The following is a 15,827-nucleotide window of genomic DNA, read 5'->3' as shown; positions in this document are numbered from 1 at the left end:
AGACAGGGAAAAAGGAGAAGTGTTGCCTTATATATTAAATGTACACACTTGGACTGAGCTTTTCTGGAGTTGGACCATAAGGAACCGAAGTGTTGAGAGTCTCTGGTTAGCTTTAAAATTCTTAACAAAAACAAGGACGTTAAATGTTTGCTAGGAATCTACTTACAGGCCACCTAACCAGTAGAAAGAGTGGATGAGGCTATTTTTAAACAATTAACAACTATCAATCCAAGCGCAACCAAGATTCTGTGTGATGGGGGGACTTTCAACTATCCGGATATATGTTGGAAAAATAACACCTAGGGGCACAGACATTATCCAATAATTCCTGGACTGCATTGCAGACAACTTTTTTCATTTCAGAAGGTTGAAAAAGCTACTGGGGGGAAGGCTGTTCTAGAGATTTGATTTTAACAAATAGGGAGGAACTCGTTGAGAATTTGAAAGTAGAAGCAGCTTGAGTTGACAAGTGAATCATAAATCAGAGTTTGCAATTCTTAAGGAAGGTAGAAGGGATACAGCAAAAATAAGACAATGGAATCATTCAGGAAAGTGATTTCGTGAACTCAGAAAGCTGATAGGTAAGGTCCCATGGAATCAAGACTGAGGAAAAACAAAACTGAGGAGAGTTGGCAGTTTTTCTGAAAAGGACACTATTAAGGCCCAAACGCAAGTCATTCCTGACCGGTAGAATTGGAAAGATAGAAATGTGGCAAAAACACCTTGGTTTAACCACGAGATCTTGCATGACCTAAAAAATAAAAAGAGTCATAAAAAATGAAACTATCTGTCAGATTACAAAGGATGAAATTACGCAAACAACACCAGGAATGCAGGGGCAAGGATTAAAAGGCAAAGCACAAAATGAGCTCCCAAACTAGCTACTTTTAAAGAATAAGGGAAACAAGAACGACTTTTTATCAATACATTCGTTATCAAGAGACGACGCAAGGACAGTGTAGGCCCACGCTCAGTAAGGAGGCAGAAAAGTACAGGAACACTAGACATGGCAGAGAAGCTTAGTGACTATCTTTGTTTCAGTCTTCACATGAGAAGCTGAAGGACAGTCTAACATAGTGAATGCTGAAATGTTTAGAAGAGTAAACCTAAAATTTTAATAAAATCAAAAAAAAATTATTGTCTTCACTGAGAAGTCTGAAGGAATGTCTAACATAGTGAATGCTTATGGGAAGGGGGTATGTTTAGAAGATAAAATAAAAAAAGAGCAAGTTAAAAATCACTTCGAAGAGTTAGATGCCTGCAAGTCACCAGGGCCTGATGAAATGCATCCTAGAATACTCAAGGAGTTAAGAGGATAGCTCTATCTGGTCCTTTTTTGAACCCTGTTATAGTCTTGGCTTCACAACATCCTCTGGCAAAGAATCCCACAGACTGGTGGTGCATTGTGTGAAAAAATACTTCCTTTTGTTAGTTTTAAACCTGCTGCCTATTAATTTCATTTGGTAACCCCTAGTTCTTGTGTTATGAGGAGTAAACACTTCCTTATTTACTTTCTCCACACCATCCCCTCTGTGTTTCTTCCAAGCTGAGGAGTCCTAGTCTCAATAATCTCTCCTCCTACAGAAGCCATTCCGTACCCCTAATCACATCCGTTGCCCTTTTCTGATCCTTTTCCAATTCCAATATTTTTCTGAGATGGGGCACCTGCATCTGCATGCAGTATTCAAGATGTGAACGTACTATGGATTTATAGAGGCAATGTGATATGTATCCCTTTCTTAATGATTCCCAACATTATGTTTGCTTTTTTGACTGCTGCTGTACATTGAGTGGATTTTTTTTTTCTTAAGAGAACTATCCACAATAACTCCAAGATCTTTCTTTCTTGAGTGGTAACATCTAATTTAGACCCCATCACTTTATATGTATAGTTGGGATTATGTTTTCCAATGTGCATTACTTTACCTATATCAACATTGAATTTCATTTCTGCCATTTTGTTGCCCAGTCATCCAGTTTTGTAACAGCCTTTTGTAGCTCTTTGCAGTCTGCCTGGGACTTACTATCTTGAATAGTTTTGTATCATCTGCAAGTTTTGCCACCTCACTGATTATCCCCTTTTCCAGATCATTTATGAATATGTTGAACAGGACTGGTCCCAGTACAAATCCCTGGGGCACCCCACTATTTACCTCTCTCCATTCTGAGAGCTGATCTTCCATTCCTACCCTTTGTTTCCTACCTTTTACCAGTCCATGACAGCACCTTCTCTCTTATTTCATGACAGCTTACTTTGCTTAAGAGCCTTTGGTGAGAGACCTTGTCAAAGGCTTTCTGAAAATCCAAGTACACTATATTCACATCCTTGCTGACCACCTCAAAGAATTCTAGTGAATTGGTGAGGCATGATTTCCTTTTGCAAACACCATGTTGACTCTTCTCCAACAAATTACGTTCAGTTATTTACTATAGTTTCAACCAGTTTGTCCAGTACTCAAATCAGGCTTTCCAGCCTGTAATTGCCGGGATCACCTCTGCAGTCCTTTTTAAAAATTGGCATCACATTAGCTATCCTCCAGTCATTTGGTATAGAAGTTGATTTAAGTGATAAGTTATTGACTACAGTTACTAGTTCTGCAATTTCACATTTGAGTTCCTTCAAAACTCTTGGGTGAATACCATCTGGTCCTGGTGACTTGTTACTGTTTATCAATCTCTAATGATGTCTCCATCTGAGGCAGTTCCTCAGATTTGTCACCTAAAAGAATGGCTCAGATTTGGGAATCTCCCTCACATCCTCAGCCATGAAACCCAATACAAAGAATTCATTTAGTTTCTCCACAATGGCCTTATCATCCTTAATGCTCCTTTAGCATCTCAATCGTCCAGTGGCCCCATTGGTTGTTTAGTAGGCTTTCTGCTTCTGTTGTACTTAAAAAAATGCTATTACCTTTTGAGTCTTCAGCCAGCTGTTCTTCAAATTCTTTTTTGCCATCCTAATTATATTTTTACATTTCAGTTGCCCAAGTTTATGCTCCTGTCTATTTTCCTCACTAGAATTTAAACTTACGCTTTTTAAAAGAATCCTTTGGGTCTCCCACTGCTTTTTTACTTTGCTGTTTAGCCACAGGGACACTTTTGGTTCTCTGTGTTTTTTAATTTGGGGTATACATTTAAGTTGGGCCTCTCTTATGATGTCTTTAAAAAAAGTTTCCATGCAGCTGGCAGGAATTTTACTTTTGGTACTGTCCCTTTTAATTTCTGTTTAATTAACCTCTTCATTTTTGTGTAGTCTCCCTTTCTAAAATTAAATGCTATTGTGTTGGCCTGTTGTGGTGTTTTCCCCAAAACAGGGATGTTAAGTAACTATATTACGGTCACTATCACCAACCTGTTCAGCTATATTCACCTCTTGGATCACAGCCTGTGCTACACTTAGTACTAAATCAAGAATTGTCTCTCTTCTTCTGGGTTCCAGGACTAGCTGCTCCACAAAGCAGTTATTTAAGATGTCAAGAAACGTTATTTCTGCGTCCAGTCCTGAGGTGACATGTACTCAGTCAGTATGGGGATAGTTGAAATCCCTCTTTATTTTTATAGCCTCTCATTTCCCTGAGCATTTCACAGTCACTATCACCATCCTGGTCAGGTGGTCCCTACTGCTAGATTCTTGTTATTCGAGTATGGTATTACTATCCAGAGAGATTCTATGGTACAGTTTGGTTCATTTGAGTCTATGCTTTCATTCACATGTAGTGAAACTCCCCTACCAGCACTCTGTCCTTCCAATATATTTTGTACCCTGATATTACTGTGTCCCTTTGATTATCCTCATTCCACCAAGTTTCTGTGATGCCTATTATATCAATATTCTCATTGAATAGTAGGCACTCCAGTTCATCCATCTTATTACTTAGACTGCTACAGTTGGTATATAAGCACTTCAAAAACTTGTCACTTTTTAGCTGTCTGCCATTATATGATATAATTGAATGGGACTTTCATTTGACCTTTTCTCATCAGATGCTACCTGTATTTTATCACCTTCCATCCTCTCTGCCTTACTAGGCTATAGAGAATCTCCATTAACAGATCCTCTCCTAAGGGATGTCTCTGTCCGCTGCTCCTTTGCACCTGTCAGTTTTACACCAGCCCTCAGTTTAAAACAGATCTAGTACCATCCTTTGCCAGCGTATCAGAAGCCGCTGGCTCTCCGTCTTGATGGCAAAACAGCAATGCCTTCCCAACACAGGAGAGCTGCATTAACTGGAGCCTCTGTATCGCCTCGCTCTCTGTGGGTACAGATCAGCGCTGTTTTTAAATCCTAGATTTTAGCTCTTGGGAAGTTGCTGCGCGAATCTTTTGGCTTAGGTCAAGGATATGGCGTTTGTCCGCGCTCAAGCACCTAACTTCACATTCAGCCCCGATGCCACGCTATTGACATCACGAGGATGAAGGTGGGCTCTGAAGTTTCACCATCGTTTGCCGTGGACACAAGGTCAGCTGTAAGCGTTTACTTCTGGGTCAAGGTGCTTCCTTCTGGCTGCCAAACGCAAGACATGCTCCCATTGCTCCCTCTCCCTGCGAACTCTGTCCAGCGCAATAGATCCCCAGCGGGCTGGGGCCCAAGCACAGCTTAAAGCCTGCTCAACTTTGAACGGAAAAAAAAAAAAAAAAAATCAGAGACACCACAGAGGTGCCATGAAGGTTCCTCTGCGGTGCATTATTTCAAACAATGTTCTTCCCTCCACCCCAACAGCCACATGTCACCAACAGGACGAAGAACAGGGCAAAGGACCGTGCCTGTACTCCTGAGTGCTGCCCGTCCCCAACAGGTTACATTGCTTAAGCACAGCAGTAGAGTGCACTGACATGTGGCACGCACATCAGGGAAAGGCATGTCACACACCTGCTGCTGCTGAGCTGCGACATGCTGCCTCGGCTGTGCAGCGCCATGACCGGGCTGTAGCTCTTGGCACGCGGCAGCCTAGGTGGCAAACAGCTGGTGTCTGACATGCCTTTATTGTTCTGCATTCCAGGCCGCACTAAAAAGCCCCCCCCCCCCAACACCTGTCAGACACCCAACAATACAGGTATGTGATTGTCAGGGCCTGGCCAGAGGTAAAAGCCCTCAGGTGAGGAGTGTTCGTGTACTAATCTCACGAGCCAGTTCCCGTGTCCTTCCTAAATGAGCACACTGCTACATTCATGCTACCGGAGAAGGGAACAATAATGGTATCCTGGGATTTTCCCCTATGCTTATGAAACCACCATCGCTGCAGGACTGCAAAACTCAGATGCTCCTAATGTTAGATCTGGAAACGTCTTCTACTAACCTAGCCACGGACCTGTGTTTTTAGGTGGGCAGTATTTGGAGAAGTTTAACGTTCATCCTGTTGCCCCGAAACTCGCCTCCACCTGAGGATCGGACAGTCCAGTCCAGAAGGAGATCTACGCGGGCTGTAACACGGCGGGTGGAGAATCCCTGTTTGACGCAGACTGCTGTCAGCTCCATCAGCACCTGAGACCATGCACCATCCTGAGCTCTGCTGCGTGAGTTCCCAGGGCAAGTCAGCCCTACACCAGCATATTGCAGATTTTGCAAATCTGCAGTTACCATGCTCCTGCGTGAAAAAGCTCTTTCACACACATACTAGCGGCACGCAGGGAGAGAGAAGAAACCACAAGAGTGGTTCTTCAAATTGCCCTTTGCCTCTCAGGGCCACAATTTGTAGGATTTCGATTCCTCCCCCCTCCCCTTTGAATAAGAAATGGCAAACGGGCCCTTTCAGCCTCGTGTATTATGTATACTGCGTATCAGGGTAACACTCATCACCAGTGTATTGTTGTAGTTGCTGGGATGTGAGCTCCGGCGTGCAGTTTAATCGTTATTAAAGAACAACCTGTCAAGAGTTGCTCTTCATTTACAAACACACCTGTATATGAGGACCCATTATGTCTACAATATTATGGTTTGGTTTAATAAATACCACTTCTCTGCCTCAAAGTGGAAAAGGCCCAAGAAATAGAGTGTTTCCTCCTATTATAGGCTGCTAAGGCAGACAGACAGACAGACAGACAGACGTTAATTTGCTGTCTTTTGAATGTTCCATCTGTATCTTGCAGACTTACAGTCCTTAATGGGGTTTATGCGTGTGTTGTTATAGGAGCGGGAGCACAGGGGATTGTCTGGAGGTCTAATTTTCTCCCTCCTTTTCTCTCTCAGACGAGTCAGAACCAAGAACCTGATACAAATTCCTTTTAAATAAATAGAAAGACTCCCATCGATTTCCGTGGAAGTTGGGTTGGGCCTTTACACCCCATATCCGAGCCATCATAACACCGTCGGGAAAAACCAAACTCAGTAAGAATTTTATAGCTGGCCTCTGCCCCAGTCACTGACTGAACTAGACCCCTGGATCCCAATATGGCCATCACACGTCTGAAAGCGGATAGCGGATTTCCCACCCTCCCTTTTGCTCAGTCTCTTCTCTATGCAAGTGGGTGCAGAGTCAGAGCCAGGAGTTCAGTTATTTTTGGCGGAGTGGCAAGTGTTATGGACTCCGAGAAATACACGGGAGAGGACCTCCCGAAGTAACGCAATCCAGTCCCTAGCCCTGAGGCAAGATCCAGTAAATCTGGACCATCCATGAGTGATATGAGTTTGCTCAATTTGTTATTAAAAGCCTCCCGTGGGATTCTACAACCTCCCTGGGAAGCCTATTCCAGAGCTGAAATTACCCTTCTAGTTAGAAAGTTTTTCCTAAGAACTAGCTTAAATCTTCCTTGTCCACCTCGAGTCACCCACACAAAAACTTGCTAAAATGTTTTGAACATTGTTCTACCCTTAGGAGACTTGTTCTGCGTATAGGACAGAGAGACACTCCGTTATCTCTGTGTGTGCCTGCCTCTTTGTCTTTCTCCCTGTGCGTGTGCCTGCCTCTCAGTATTGTCGGTGCAGACACGCTGGCCCACTTCTGTGTATCCTTTTCTCCTCCTTTGTCTCCTTTTCTTTGGCTTTGACTCTTTCAGGTGCCCCAGCAGTTGCCCTCGCGTGCTGCTGGTTGCTGGGAGGTGGCTGGCCGCTGCTGCGCTGCTGTTGTTGAGGGTGTGAATGCTGGCTGTTGTGCTCCGCTGGGGTAGGGGGCGGGACGTAGATGATGATGGAGGGAGGGGTGATGATGTGTACTGCGGGAGCGCAGCTCCCTGGGGAGGTGCCTGAAAGGCCGGTGCGCTCACCAGCTGACAACGCGTGCTCCGCTCCAGACACTCAGCTCAGAGGCCAGGAGCCTCTGCCAGCCAGCCCTTCTATTGTCAGCCTCGCTCTAATTAAGAAACACTCACATTACCGCAAGCCACTCCCACACGCTCTTTAGTTCCTCTGCCTCTCTTTTATCTCCTCTCGCCTTCCCAGGTTTAACTCTTTCTTCCTCTCCAGGCCAGAGGTTGAGCAAACAGCAGCCACTTGCGAGGCAGCAATACACTTCTACTTGTCTCTTCTCGCACGTGTGCTCTGGGGATGCAGGGGTGGTGTTTAAAAACCAACACCCCCCGCCCCCCCCAGGATTCGTCTGCTTTCTCAGGTTGCGTAATAGGGAAGAATTCAACCTCGTGCGGTAAACTTTTAACAAGAGCGTGCAGGAAACAGGACAAGGGACTCGATCCCTCCTCCACTGCGGTCAAGAACAAAAGCTCCAAAATACGCTTCTATACTGTAACTTCAAACCGCGTAGCAAACCAAACACGAGACTCACTAGAGCAGGCTGCCTCTTGGGAATTGCCACGGTCCGCATGGAGGTCAGCGAGCCTGCGTAGGTCCAAACAGGAAGCTAAATCAATAAAACCAAAACTTTTTGGCCAAATACAAACGATCGCCACATGCACAAGCCTGTGGAATCTCACACAAAGGGTCCACCCCCCCACGCCCCCCCCAAAAACAACAAAAAAAAAACCCCATCCCATTTCACATTCTGGCAGATACTTAGCGTTCAGCCAAATTTCGACGCCCGGATAATACGCTTCTGACGCTCCAGTTCAGATAAAGTAAGTTAAACATACTGCGAGCACACAAACAGCTCACCCTGATTTGCTTCGAGTGGGGTTGTAGAGAATACGTGAGTGTGTGTTATTTTAAGTTAATACTAGCACATGCAGAACAAACACTGTCGTCAACTCAATAAAGCGATTTATCCATCTTCATTACTTAAAGCAATGTTGTCTCTTTGTGTGTTTGGGAGATGTTAAGCATGCTTAGCTTGCAACACATAGTTGATTCCTTTGCTAGTATCTTGGATACTTGGATGTGACTTTGGAAGGTAGAAGCTAATTGCTAATAATGGAGAGAAAGGAACCAGCCAGCATAGCCGGAGTGGTCTGGCATATGGGGAATGAGCAGGCTGAATACTCAATATTCAAGTTTCCAAAATATTAATGAGATTATAGCAACCTGCAGCTATATGTTACAGCTTGTTAATGGAGTGTAAGAGTGTGGGCTGCCAAACGTTTGTTATGCAAACTCTGTAGCAGAGCCTTAAAATGGAAGTATGTCTATGTGTCTCTTTCAAAGAAGTGTCTATTAAAAAACAGCAACAAAAAAACCCGGAATCCCCAACTATAGAGGTGAAGATTAACACACTGCATGGTTCTGTTGATCTGTCAAAAACTAGAACATTTCCTTCTAGCGTGGATGCTTTTATATATGCTTTTCAAATCACTTTGCACACAAATAGCGTGAGTTAGATTTTTGGAGCGCCAAAGCATAAATTGTTTGGATGAAATGAGAAAAACCTTCTAACAAAATTAAATAGTTTCCCTCACAGGCACACACAAATATATGCGCATCACAAAGGCATAGCTGGGCCAGTTCAATTAAACAGATAATACTGTATATCACAACGCCAATCCCCCGTGTTGCATCATTAATTATTCTTAAAGTTCACATATGTAGCTAATCTTGTTTAAAGCACCGAGTGATATTTATATGGTAGATCTATGTACAGCACAATGCCCTTAAGAGTTTTCTGGGCTGAACGTCAAATGGTTGCAGCCTATTCACTATTTCTAAAATGTTGAGGTTTTCGTAGTAAGTGGTAATCAAAAATATCAACTCGGAAACAATCGTGAAGTTTTGAAAGTGAAGTGACCCTGCTGATGAACTTTTCACCCTACCCAGGTTGGTAAATATATTCCCAGCAGTTGGAGCGTTAGTGTGGAAGCAGTGACTTGATTCGTTTAAGCCACCCGAAGATGTTTATCATCTGCAGCACAGCAAACCCGGCAGTGCAAAAGGTTATCAAGGGGACAGGTGCAGGATCTCTTTCCTGGAAAGCGTCACGATCACCTGCTTCTTGCAGACTGCCTGCTTGCTATCGGCACACCTACCGGAGCAGTTTAATTGATTGTCAGTTAGACCTAGGTGAGGTTTCACCTGCTGAAAGCACGAAAATAACGCAATGGAGAAGGAAGAAGCCCGTGTAGAAAGTCTCCGGCTGATGGGTTCGGTAGTCTTTACTCATGCAAAACTTCTGTTGAGTTCAGAGTCTGGTGCTTGCGTTCTTTGGAAGATCTTGCATTTATGAACTGCAGGAGAAATCCTCTGGATTTCCACACTAGGGTTTTTATTTATTATTTTTTAAATAAATTGGTTAAGGACACTGGGTCAAATCCTGCTCTCCTTTCCCCAGGCGAATACTCAATATTCAAGTATTAGTATCTCAAAGTATTAATGAGATTATAGCAACCTGCAGCTATATGTTACAGCTTGTTAACAGAGTGTAAGAGTGAAGTTAAAGCATTACTTACTTGGGGAAGCATTTGGGCCGGTGTCTCAAGAACCCGACCCTACAAAACAAAGTAATGGCCCGGCCCCTGCATCCCTGAAAGAGGCGAGAGATGTGCACTTCAGTGGAGCACGCCTCAAAACCTTAAACACAGAACAAGGCGCCGGCTTGATTTCCAAACCTCAAACTTGATTTTTAAATTGAGCACCTGGCAGAGTTGCATTCTTAGTAAGTTTTGGGTCGCGTTACAGGGAGACATTATTGAGAGGCGCAGTCATATTAAGATATGGCACCAAAGGAAAATGTTCGTTTCAAACCTACAGGGTAGCTCGCCAATAGACATGAGCCGCCGCCCGCCTGTTCTGTTTGCAGAAAGTAAATACCTTTGGACCACATTTCAACAGTAGCTGGACCCTCTTTACGGCTTTCAGGACATCCAGGTTTTCACGCACGTTAAAATCCTCATTAGAAATACGTTATTAGAGATATTCATCAGCAATACCACACGCCAATAGGTTTTAGCTTTTTGACAGATGGATACTCTCGACTTTTATGCCCCGAAGCGGTTCTGTCTCTTCCTTTAGAACTCGTTCCGACACTTGCTCGAGAGCTGCAAGCCGCTCTTCTGGAGCTACCTTTGCCTCACTAAGGAGCCCGGGGCAAGTCACTTCATGCCCAGCGCTGGGAAAAAGAGGGGCAAACTATCCGTACAGCGCTCGTGACCCGCCCTTTCAAATCGGTATTGCTAGTCTGTCCAGCTTTCCGATTAGCGTACCCGGCTCTCCGAACTCCTTACCAACTTCAGTTTAAGGCTCCTTCTCCTGCGATGAGAACCAGCTATGCTCATGCCGTACCTCAGCAGGGCAACTGCTCCGAGACAAGGCGCTCGCTCCCCTTCCCATTGAAGTCAACGGGAGTTGTACTGTTAAGTCAGTGGTGGTGTTTTTCGTTACACCGGTGTAGCGGAGAACGGAATTTGAACAATTAACGTCAAGGGGAGCAGGACAAGTGCCTCAGAGAGCTGAACGCCGATAGGGGTCCCATCCTGCAGTCCTAACTCAGGAAACGTTCACTTGTTGCAATGGGAATTTTAGTGCCGGGACAAGCCCTCTCTTTCCTAACCCCAACAGGGAAGAGTGTTACCTATTAAAATCAGGAACAGGTTAAAAGAACTACTGCTTAAAAAAAGAGCATTGTTGCAGTCTTAAGTGATTAATGCCGTTCATTATACAATTTATAGTTTGTGGTAGGTCTAACTACCAGAGGGTCTTTGTTCGTTTGGTTTTTTTGCACGCATAAGTGCCAGTGAGAGAACTGAAAGCAGAGGTGGTGGAAATTCTGATATCACACAGACCCACGCAATCTAAATCAAATGCCCTCACCCAGCCATCTCATGGCGATGTACGTCAGTATATTCTGAAAGGACCCTTTTAAAGAGATCAGTACTCGTTTTGAAATACAAGTGTTCTGTATATTTTTATTATGGCTTCTGAAAAATAGTCTAACCAATCTTTCCACACACCCCCTCATTTATTTGATCTCAAAATTACAGAAAACAATGGCAGCTGGCTTTGCTAAATTAAAAAACAGGACAGTCTCGTAGAAAAGTTAAAAAAGATAAAAGCAGAAATAGTAGCAAACACTCCGTAATAAATAAGTTTCCTAATATCACAAAAGCAAAATAAAATTCACATAAAACTTTGACACTTGAAGAGCTTAAGGACTATAAGTGGCTAAATTAAATAATCGTCTCCAATTGGCAGTTAGTTGCTTTCCTCTTGAAGCCGCATCTCCAGCCGCTGATAAAGTGCTCGCGCCAAGTTTCCCCAAAAGATGCCAACATCAAACACGGGACTTTTAAAAATGCGCCTTTCCTCTGGTATTTACAGCACAAGAGTATACTATTTACAATCTTTTTGTTTGTTTCCATTATAATAAAATTCGGATACAGGACCAGCATTTCGGAAGACTTTTGTGTAAGTGTCTGTACAGACACAGAAGGACGCCCATGGCATCCATAAACGGTAACTTAATTTTAGCAAGGTAAGTGTTCACAGTGCATTTACTATTCGCTAGCAATGCAAGTGAAGCTCCGAACTACAAGGCAGCACATTGGTTGGGGAAGGGGGTGAGGGAGAAAAACTATAAACAATCTCTATGCAAAGAAAGGGAAATGGGGTGGGGTGGATAACGGGGACATTGAATCACAAAATAGCCATTGCCATAGACCAACCAAGGAGAAGGCTGGAGATTCATAAGCTAAAAGGAACCGATGCTATTTTGAACTTAAGACCACAAAATGCTGTTAAACAGCGGAAGCAGGTACATGGCAAAGTTTTCAGCAATCATAGCGCCCCCACCCCTTCCCCCGCAGACTGGGCTAGCTCTGGTTGTGGCTCTGCCCCTGTCGCCCCCGTGGTGCTGCTGGGCTCCCTCCCTAGCTGGCCTCATCAGAGTCACTGTAGTGGGAGCGGGGCGAGAACTCTCCATCGCTCCTGTGGGACCTCGGCGATGGTTTGCTCCTCTCCTGCGGCTGCCCCAGGAGGGCCGGAGATGGGGCTTTCTGTGCCATCAGGGAGCTCTCCTGGAAGGAGAAGTGCAGAGGGTCCAACGACACCGAGTAGCCCCCCGCAGCCGGCTGCTGGGGGAAGCGAGTCCTGCAGTGGCCGGAGGGCGAGGGTCTCTGCTGTTGCCCCTGTCCTTGCCCTACAGCTCCGGCCTCTGCTCCGGTTGACTCGTGGGGCGGGGAGCGGTGCTCGTCCTTGCCCGGGGTGTCGGGGGGTGCGGCCGGGCTGTGCAGCAGCTCGGCCAGCGCGCTAATGTAGATCTGCGCCATCTGCAGTGTCTCGTACTTGGACAGCTTCTTGTCGTTGTTGAAGGAGGGGATGACATTGCGCAGCTGGTCGAAGGCGTGGTTCAGCCCGTGCATCCGCCGCCGCTCCCGGGCGTTAGCCGCCAGCCGCCGCTGCTTCTGCACGCCGCTCACCTGCTGCCGGAGCCCTCCAGACGGGGCGCGCTGCCTACCGCAGCCCGACACCCCCTCCGCCGACGGGACGCCCCCTGGCAGCTTGCACAGTTTCACCGAGGGGCCGTTCCTGCTGCTGCAGCCGCCCAGGTGCTGCTCGGCTCCCCCCGCCTCCAGCGGCTCCTCCTCCTCCTCTTCGGCTGCTCCGGGCAGCAGGTATCTGGGGGAGGCAGCGGCGGCTGCGGGGACGCGTGCCGGGCAGCACATGCCCAGCCAAGCGGGAGGGAAACCGCAACCAGGATGCTCCTGCCCTAAGAGATTCTGCTCCAGTTCCTGCTGGGCCCCCAAGTCCCTGCCGCCTTCCACCCACCCGGCGGCGGCCGCCCGCAGGTGGCTCATAGCGCCGGGCGCTGCAGACCAAAGCGGGGTGGGAAGCAGGGAAGCGCTAGACGGGGGCAGAACAGCCCTGGCGAGTTCTGCTGCACGCGCCCCCCCACTTCTACCCTGGCTCCGGGGACCTCGGGCGCACACACCGCTCGCGTGCAACCAGCCTTCTCCGGTTGCGGACGGCGCTGCGCCCCCTTTAAAAAGCGGCACGCGCCAGGGTCCCCCCCCCGCCTTTCCCCCTCCTCGCGCCGGTCGCGTGGCGGCTCAGCCAATGGAGCGCGCGGGTCTGGCGCGTGCTGGGAGCCAATGGCAGGAGGGGCTTGGCCCGCTCCGGGGGAGAAAAAGTTGCAGAGAAGACTCCGGAGATGTGACCTAGACAGCAATACTCCTGCCCTCCCCCACGCGGGGGGGCTGCGAGGTGTCACTGCGGGCGTGACTCCGGGGGAAGGGGGGCGAGCCCGTGAGAGCGAGCGAGGCCTCCAGCACATTAGGTGCGGGGGGGAGTCACGCCCGCCCGGGGCAAGGTGTGCGCCCAGCTGCAGGAGGGCGAGGCCGACACGTGGCTGACTTTGGCGAGCCGGGGGAGCCAGTGCCAGGCAACTGGCTTTAAGCACGTGGGCGTAGCAGAGGGTGCCTGGCGTGCGCCGTCTGAGCGCGCCAGGGACGCCCAGGAAGGAGCGTGGCACCTAGGGAGCAGGTGTGCGCCCAGGTGCCGCGTGTCACCCTGCGCGCCACCGCCCGGCGGGGAACCGAAAACGAGGCGGGGGCCTAGCGCGCAGGACGTGCAAAGCCACGGGCCTCAGGCCAAAAGTACGTCCTCTACTCCCTGCACACACAGCTGCCCTGCACTAGAGCCAGCTGCGCAGGGCACGTTCCCGGTTCTGCCAGGTACCTGCACAGCGCGCCCTGGGTAGCTGGCCCGAGGACAAGAGACTGATTTACCTAAAGTAACTCCATATATGAACACATACCGCTCTTATACACGCCGCAGGCATATTCTTTAGCGCTGGAGCACTCTCTACCAACACTGAAGAGGGGTCCTGGGGAGTTCCCTCATTCACCCGTTTAAACAGGAGCGATTATCGTTCGCTGTTTATCAGGATAAACGCACCGCAGGTGCAAAGTTCTTCAGTGCCTGACCGTCCTTATCGACCTCCACATTTTAATCTGCCTTTAGTCAGAAGATCTTAGCCATTCCATAAGGCGAGGCGGATTTTGTCAATGGCAGATTAATACGTAATCGATCAATTCGTGATAGCCGCGCGAACACCGGCGTCTCCTCTGTTGAGATCACCGAGGGCAGCAAACTTATCTGAACGCCTTCTGTCCAGCAGAGCAGTACAGCATTTTGGGCAATTGTAGGTCTTTGCGAGCCTGAACGTCGGTGCAATGCAGACGGCGGAACGACACCTCTTATTTAGACAAGCATCTTAGTTCAGTGCTATTTTAATGAGGAGGAAGAGAAGAAGAGCAGCAGCGTAACCTGAAGCAGAGTTTGCAGGGCGGGAAGCCTAAGCGCCCCCTAGCTACCGCCGCGTCTGCGTAGCACCCAGGCAAGCACCTGGCTAGTTTTCCTTGGGATATAAGGACGTATACTCAAAGCTCTCTCTCTTCACCCCAGTCTCAGCTTGTTACTGCAAGTGAATGGCCTGGGCGGGGTGGGTGGAGAAAACAGAGAGAGGAACCAGCTTTTTCTGTTTGTACAGCATCACCACAACAGGGTCCTGGTCTATTACTAGGGCTCATACCTACTAAGGTAATGCAAATAATAAATAGTTGTCTAATCAAGTAGTACATATATTTCTGGAGCTGTCATAGGATCACCTGCTGCAGACTTTAGCATGAATGGTGAGCCCAAAGCAGACCCCACAGAGGGCCAAGCAACTCAGGCAGACCAATACTAGTTTGATAATTGTACCAGTCTCTGTCAGCCAAGGAATTTAAGTGCACACTCTGGAGGGAGATCAAAGCAGCAATTAAGTCTAATACAATACTAAGTGACTTCAGGTAGGGTACCAGCTTATAAACTGATCCAATCTTACAGTTGAAGAAGCTTTAGAAAATAGTTTCTCAACACCCTCAACAATTGATTCTCAGACCAGTTAGTTCCACAGCACACATAGGAGACATTATTCTCAATTTAATCCTCAATAGCAGCTCAACCATAGCCATTTCTTGAACCATTAAGTAATATCTTCAGGGGACGAGTTGCACCAAAAACCTAACCCTAACAAACTAGCCTTCAGAAAAGGTGATTTCACAAAAGTGAGGTTAGTCTAAAAAAAAGTGTTAGTCTAAATCCTTATATTCCGCATACAGAAGACTACTGTGACATAACGTAACTGAGTGGCAAAGCAAAAATCAAACAAAAAGACTCCCTCACCCTTGAATCCCTTCCCTAGTGAGCAAACCACATGGATGAAGCAGTAAGGTTCAAGTCATGCAGAAATTGAAGATGCAGTCCAAATGAAGCCAACAGAATGGAGCAAAAAACTATGGGAGATAAAATGCAAGATAGAAATTTGAAGGTGGCATAAAAGTGTATGTATGTATATTTATAAATAAATCAAGTAGTATGGGAGAGCCAGCATTGCTGTTCTGTAGCAAAGTGAGGACTTCTAAAGCCAAGTGTGTGTGTAAATGAAGGAGTTTAAATGAACGTGGACCTTAGCTGGAATGTGTTATGGTTTTGAGCCCAGTCCGGAGATGTCAGTAGAAAGCTGATCACAACCATG

General features: G+C 47.0%; 1 protein-coding gene across 1 annotated transcript; it reads right to left on the bottom strand.

The window, feature by feature from the left end:
- Window positions 1-12,177: 12,177 nt before the first annotated feature.
- On the bottom strand, window positions 12,178-13,104 carry ATOH1 (atonal bHLH transcription factor 1). The gene has a single exon (XM_032762592.1). The coding sequence runs from the start codon at window positions 13,102-13,104 to the stop codon at window positions 12,178-12,180; it is 927 nt and encodes a 308-aa protein (XP_032618483.1).
- Window positions 13,105-15,827: the final 2,723 nt, after the last annotated feature.

Source organism: Chelonoidis abingdonii, chromosome 5 (assembly GCF_003597395.2).
Source record: "Chelonoidis abingdonii isolate Lonesome George chromosome 5, CheloAbing_2.0, whole genome shotgun sequence".
Lineage (NCBI taxonomy): Eukaryota > Metazoa > Chordata > Testudines > Testudinidae > Chelonoidis > Chelonoidis abingdonii.
This window is presented reverse-complemented; position numbering and strand designations above follow the sequence as displayed.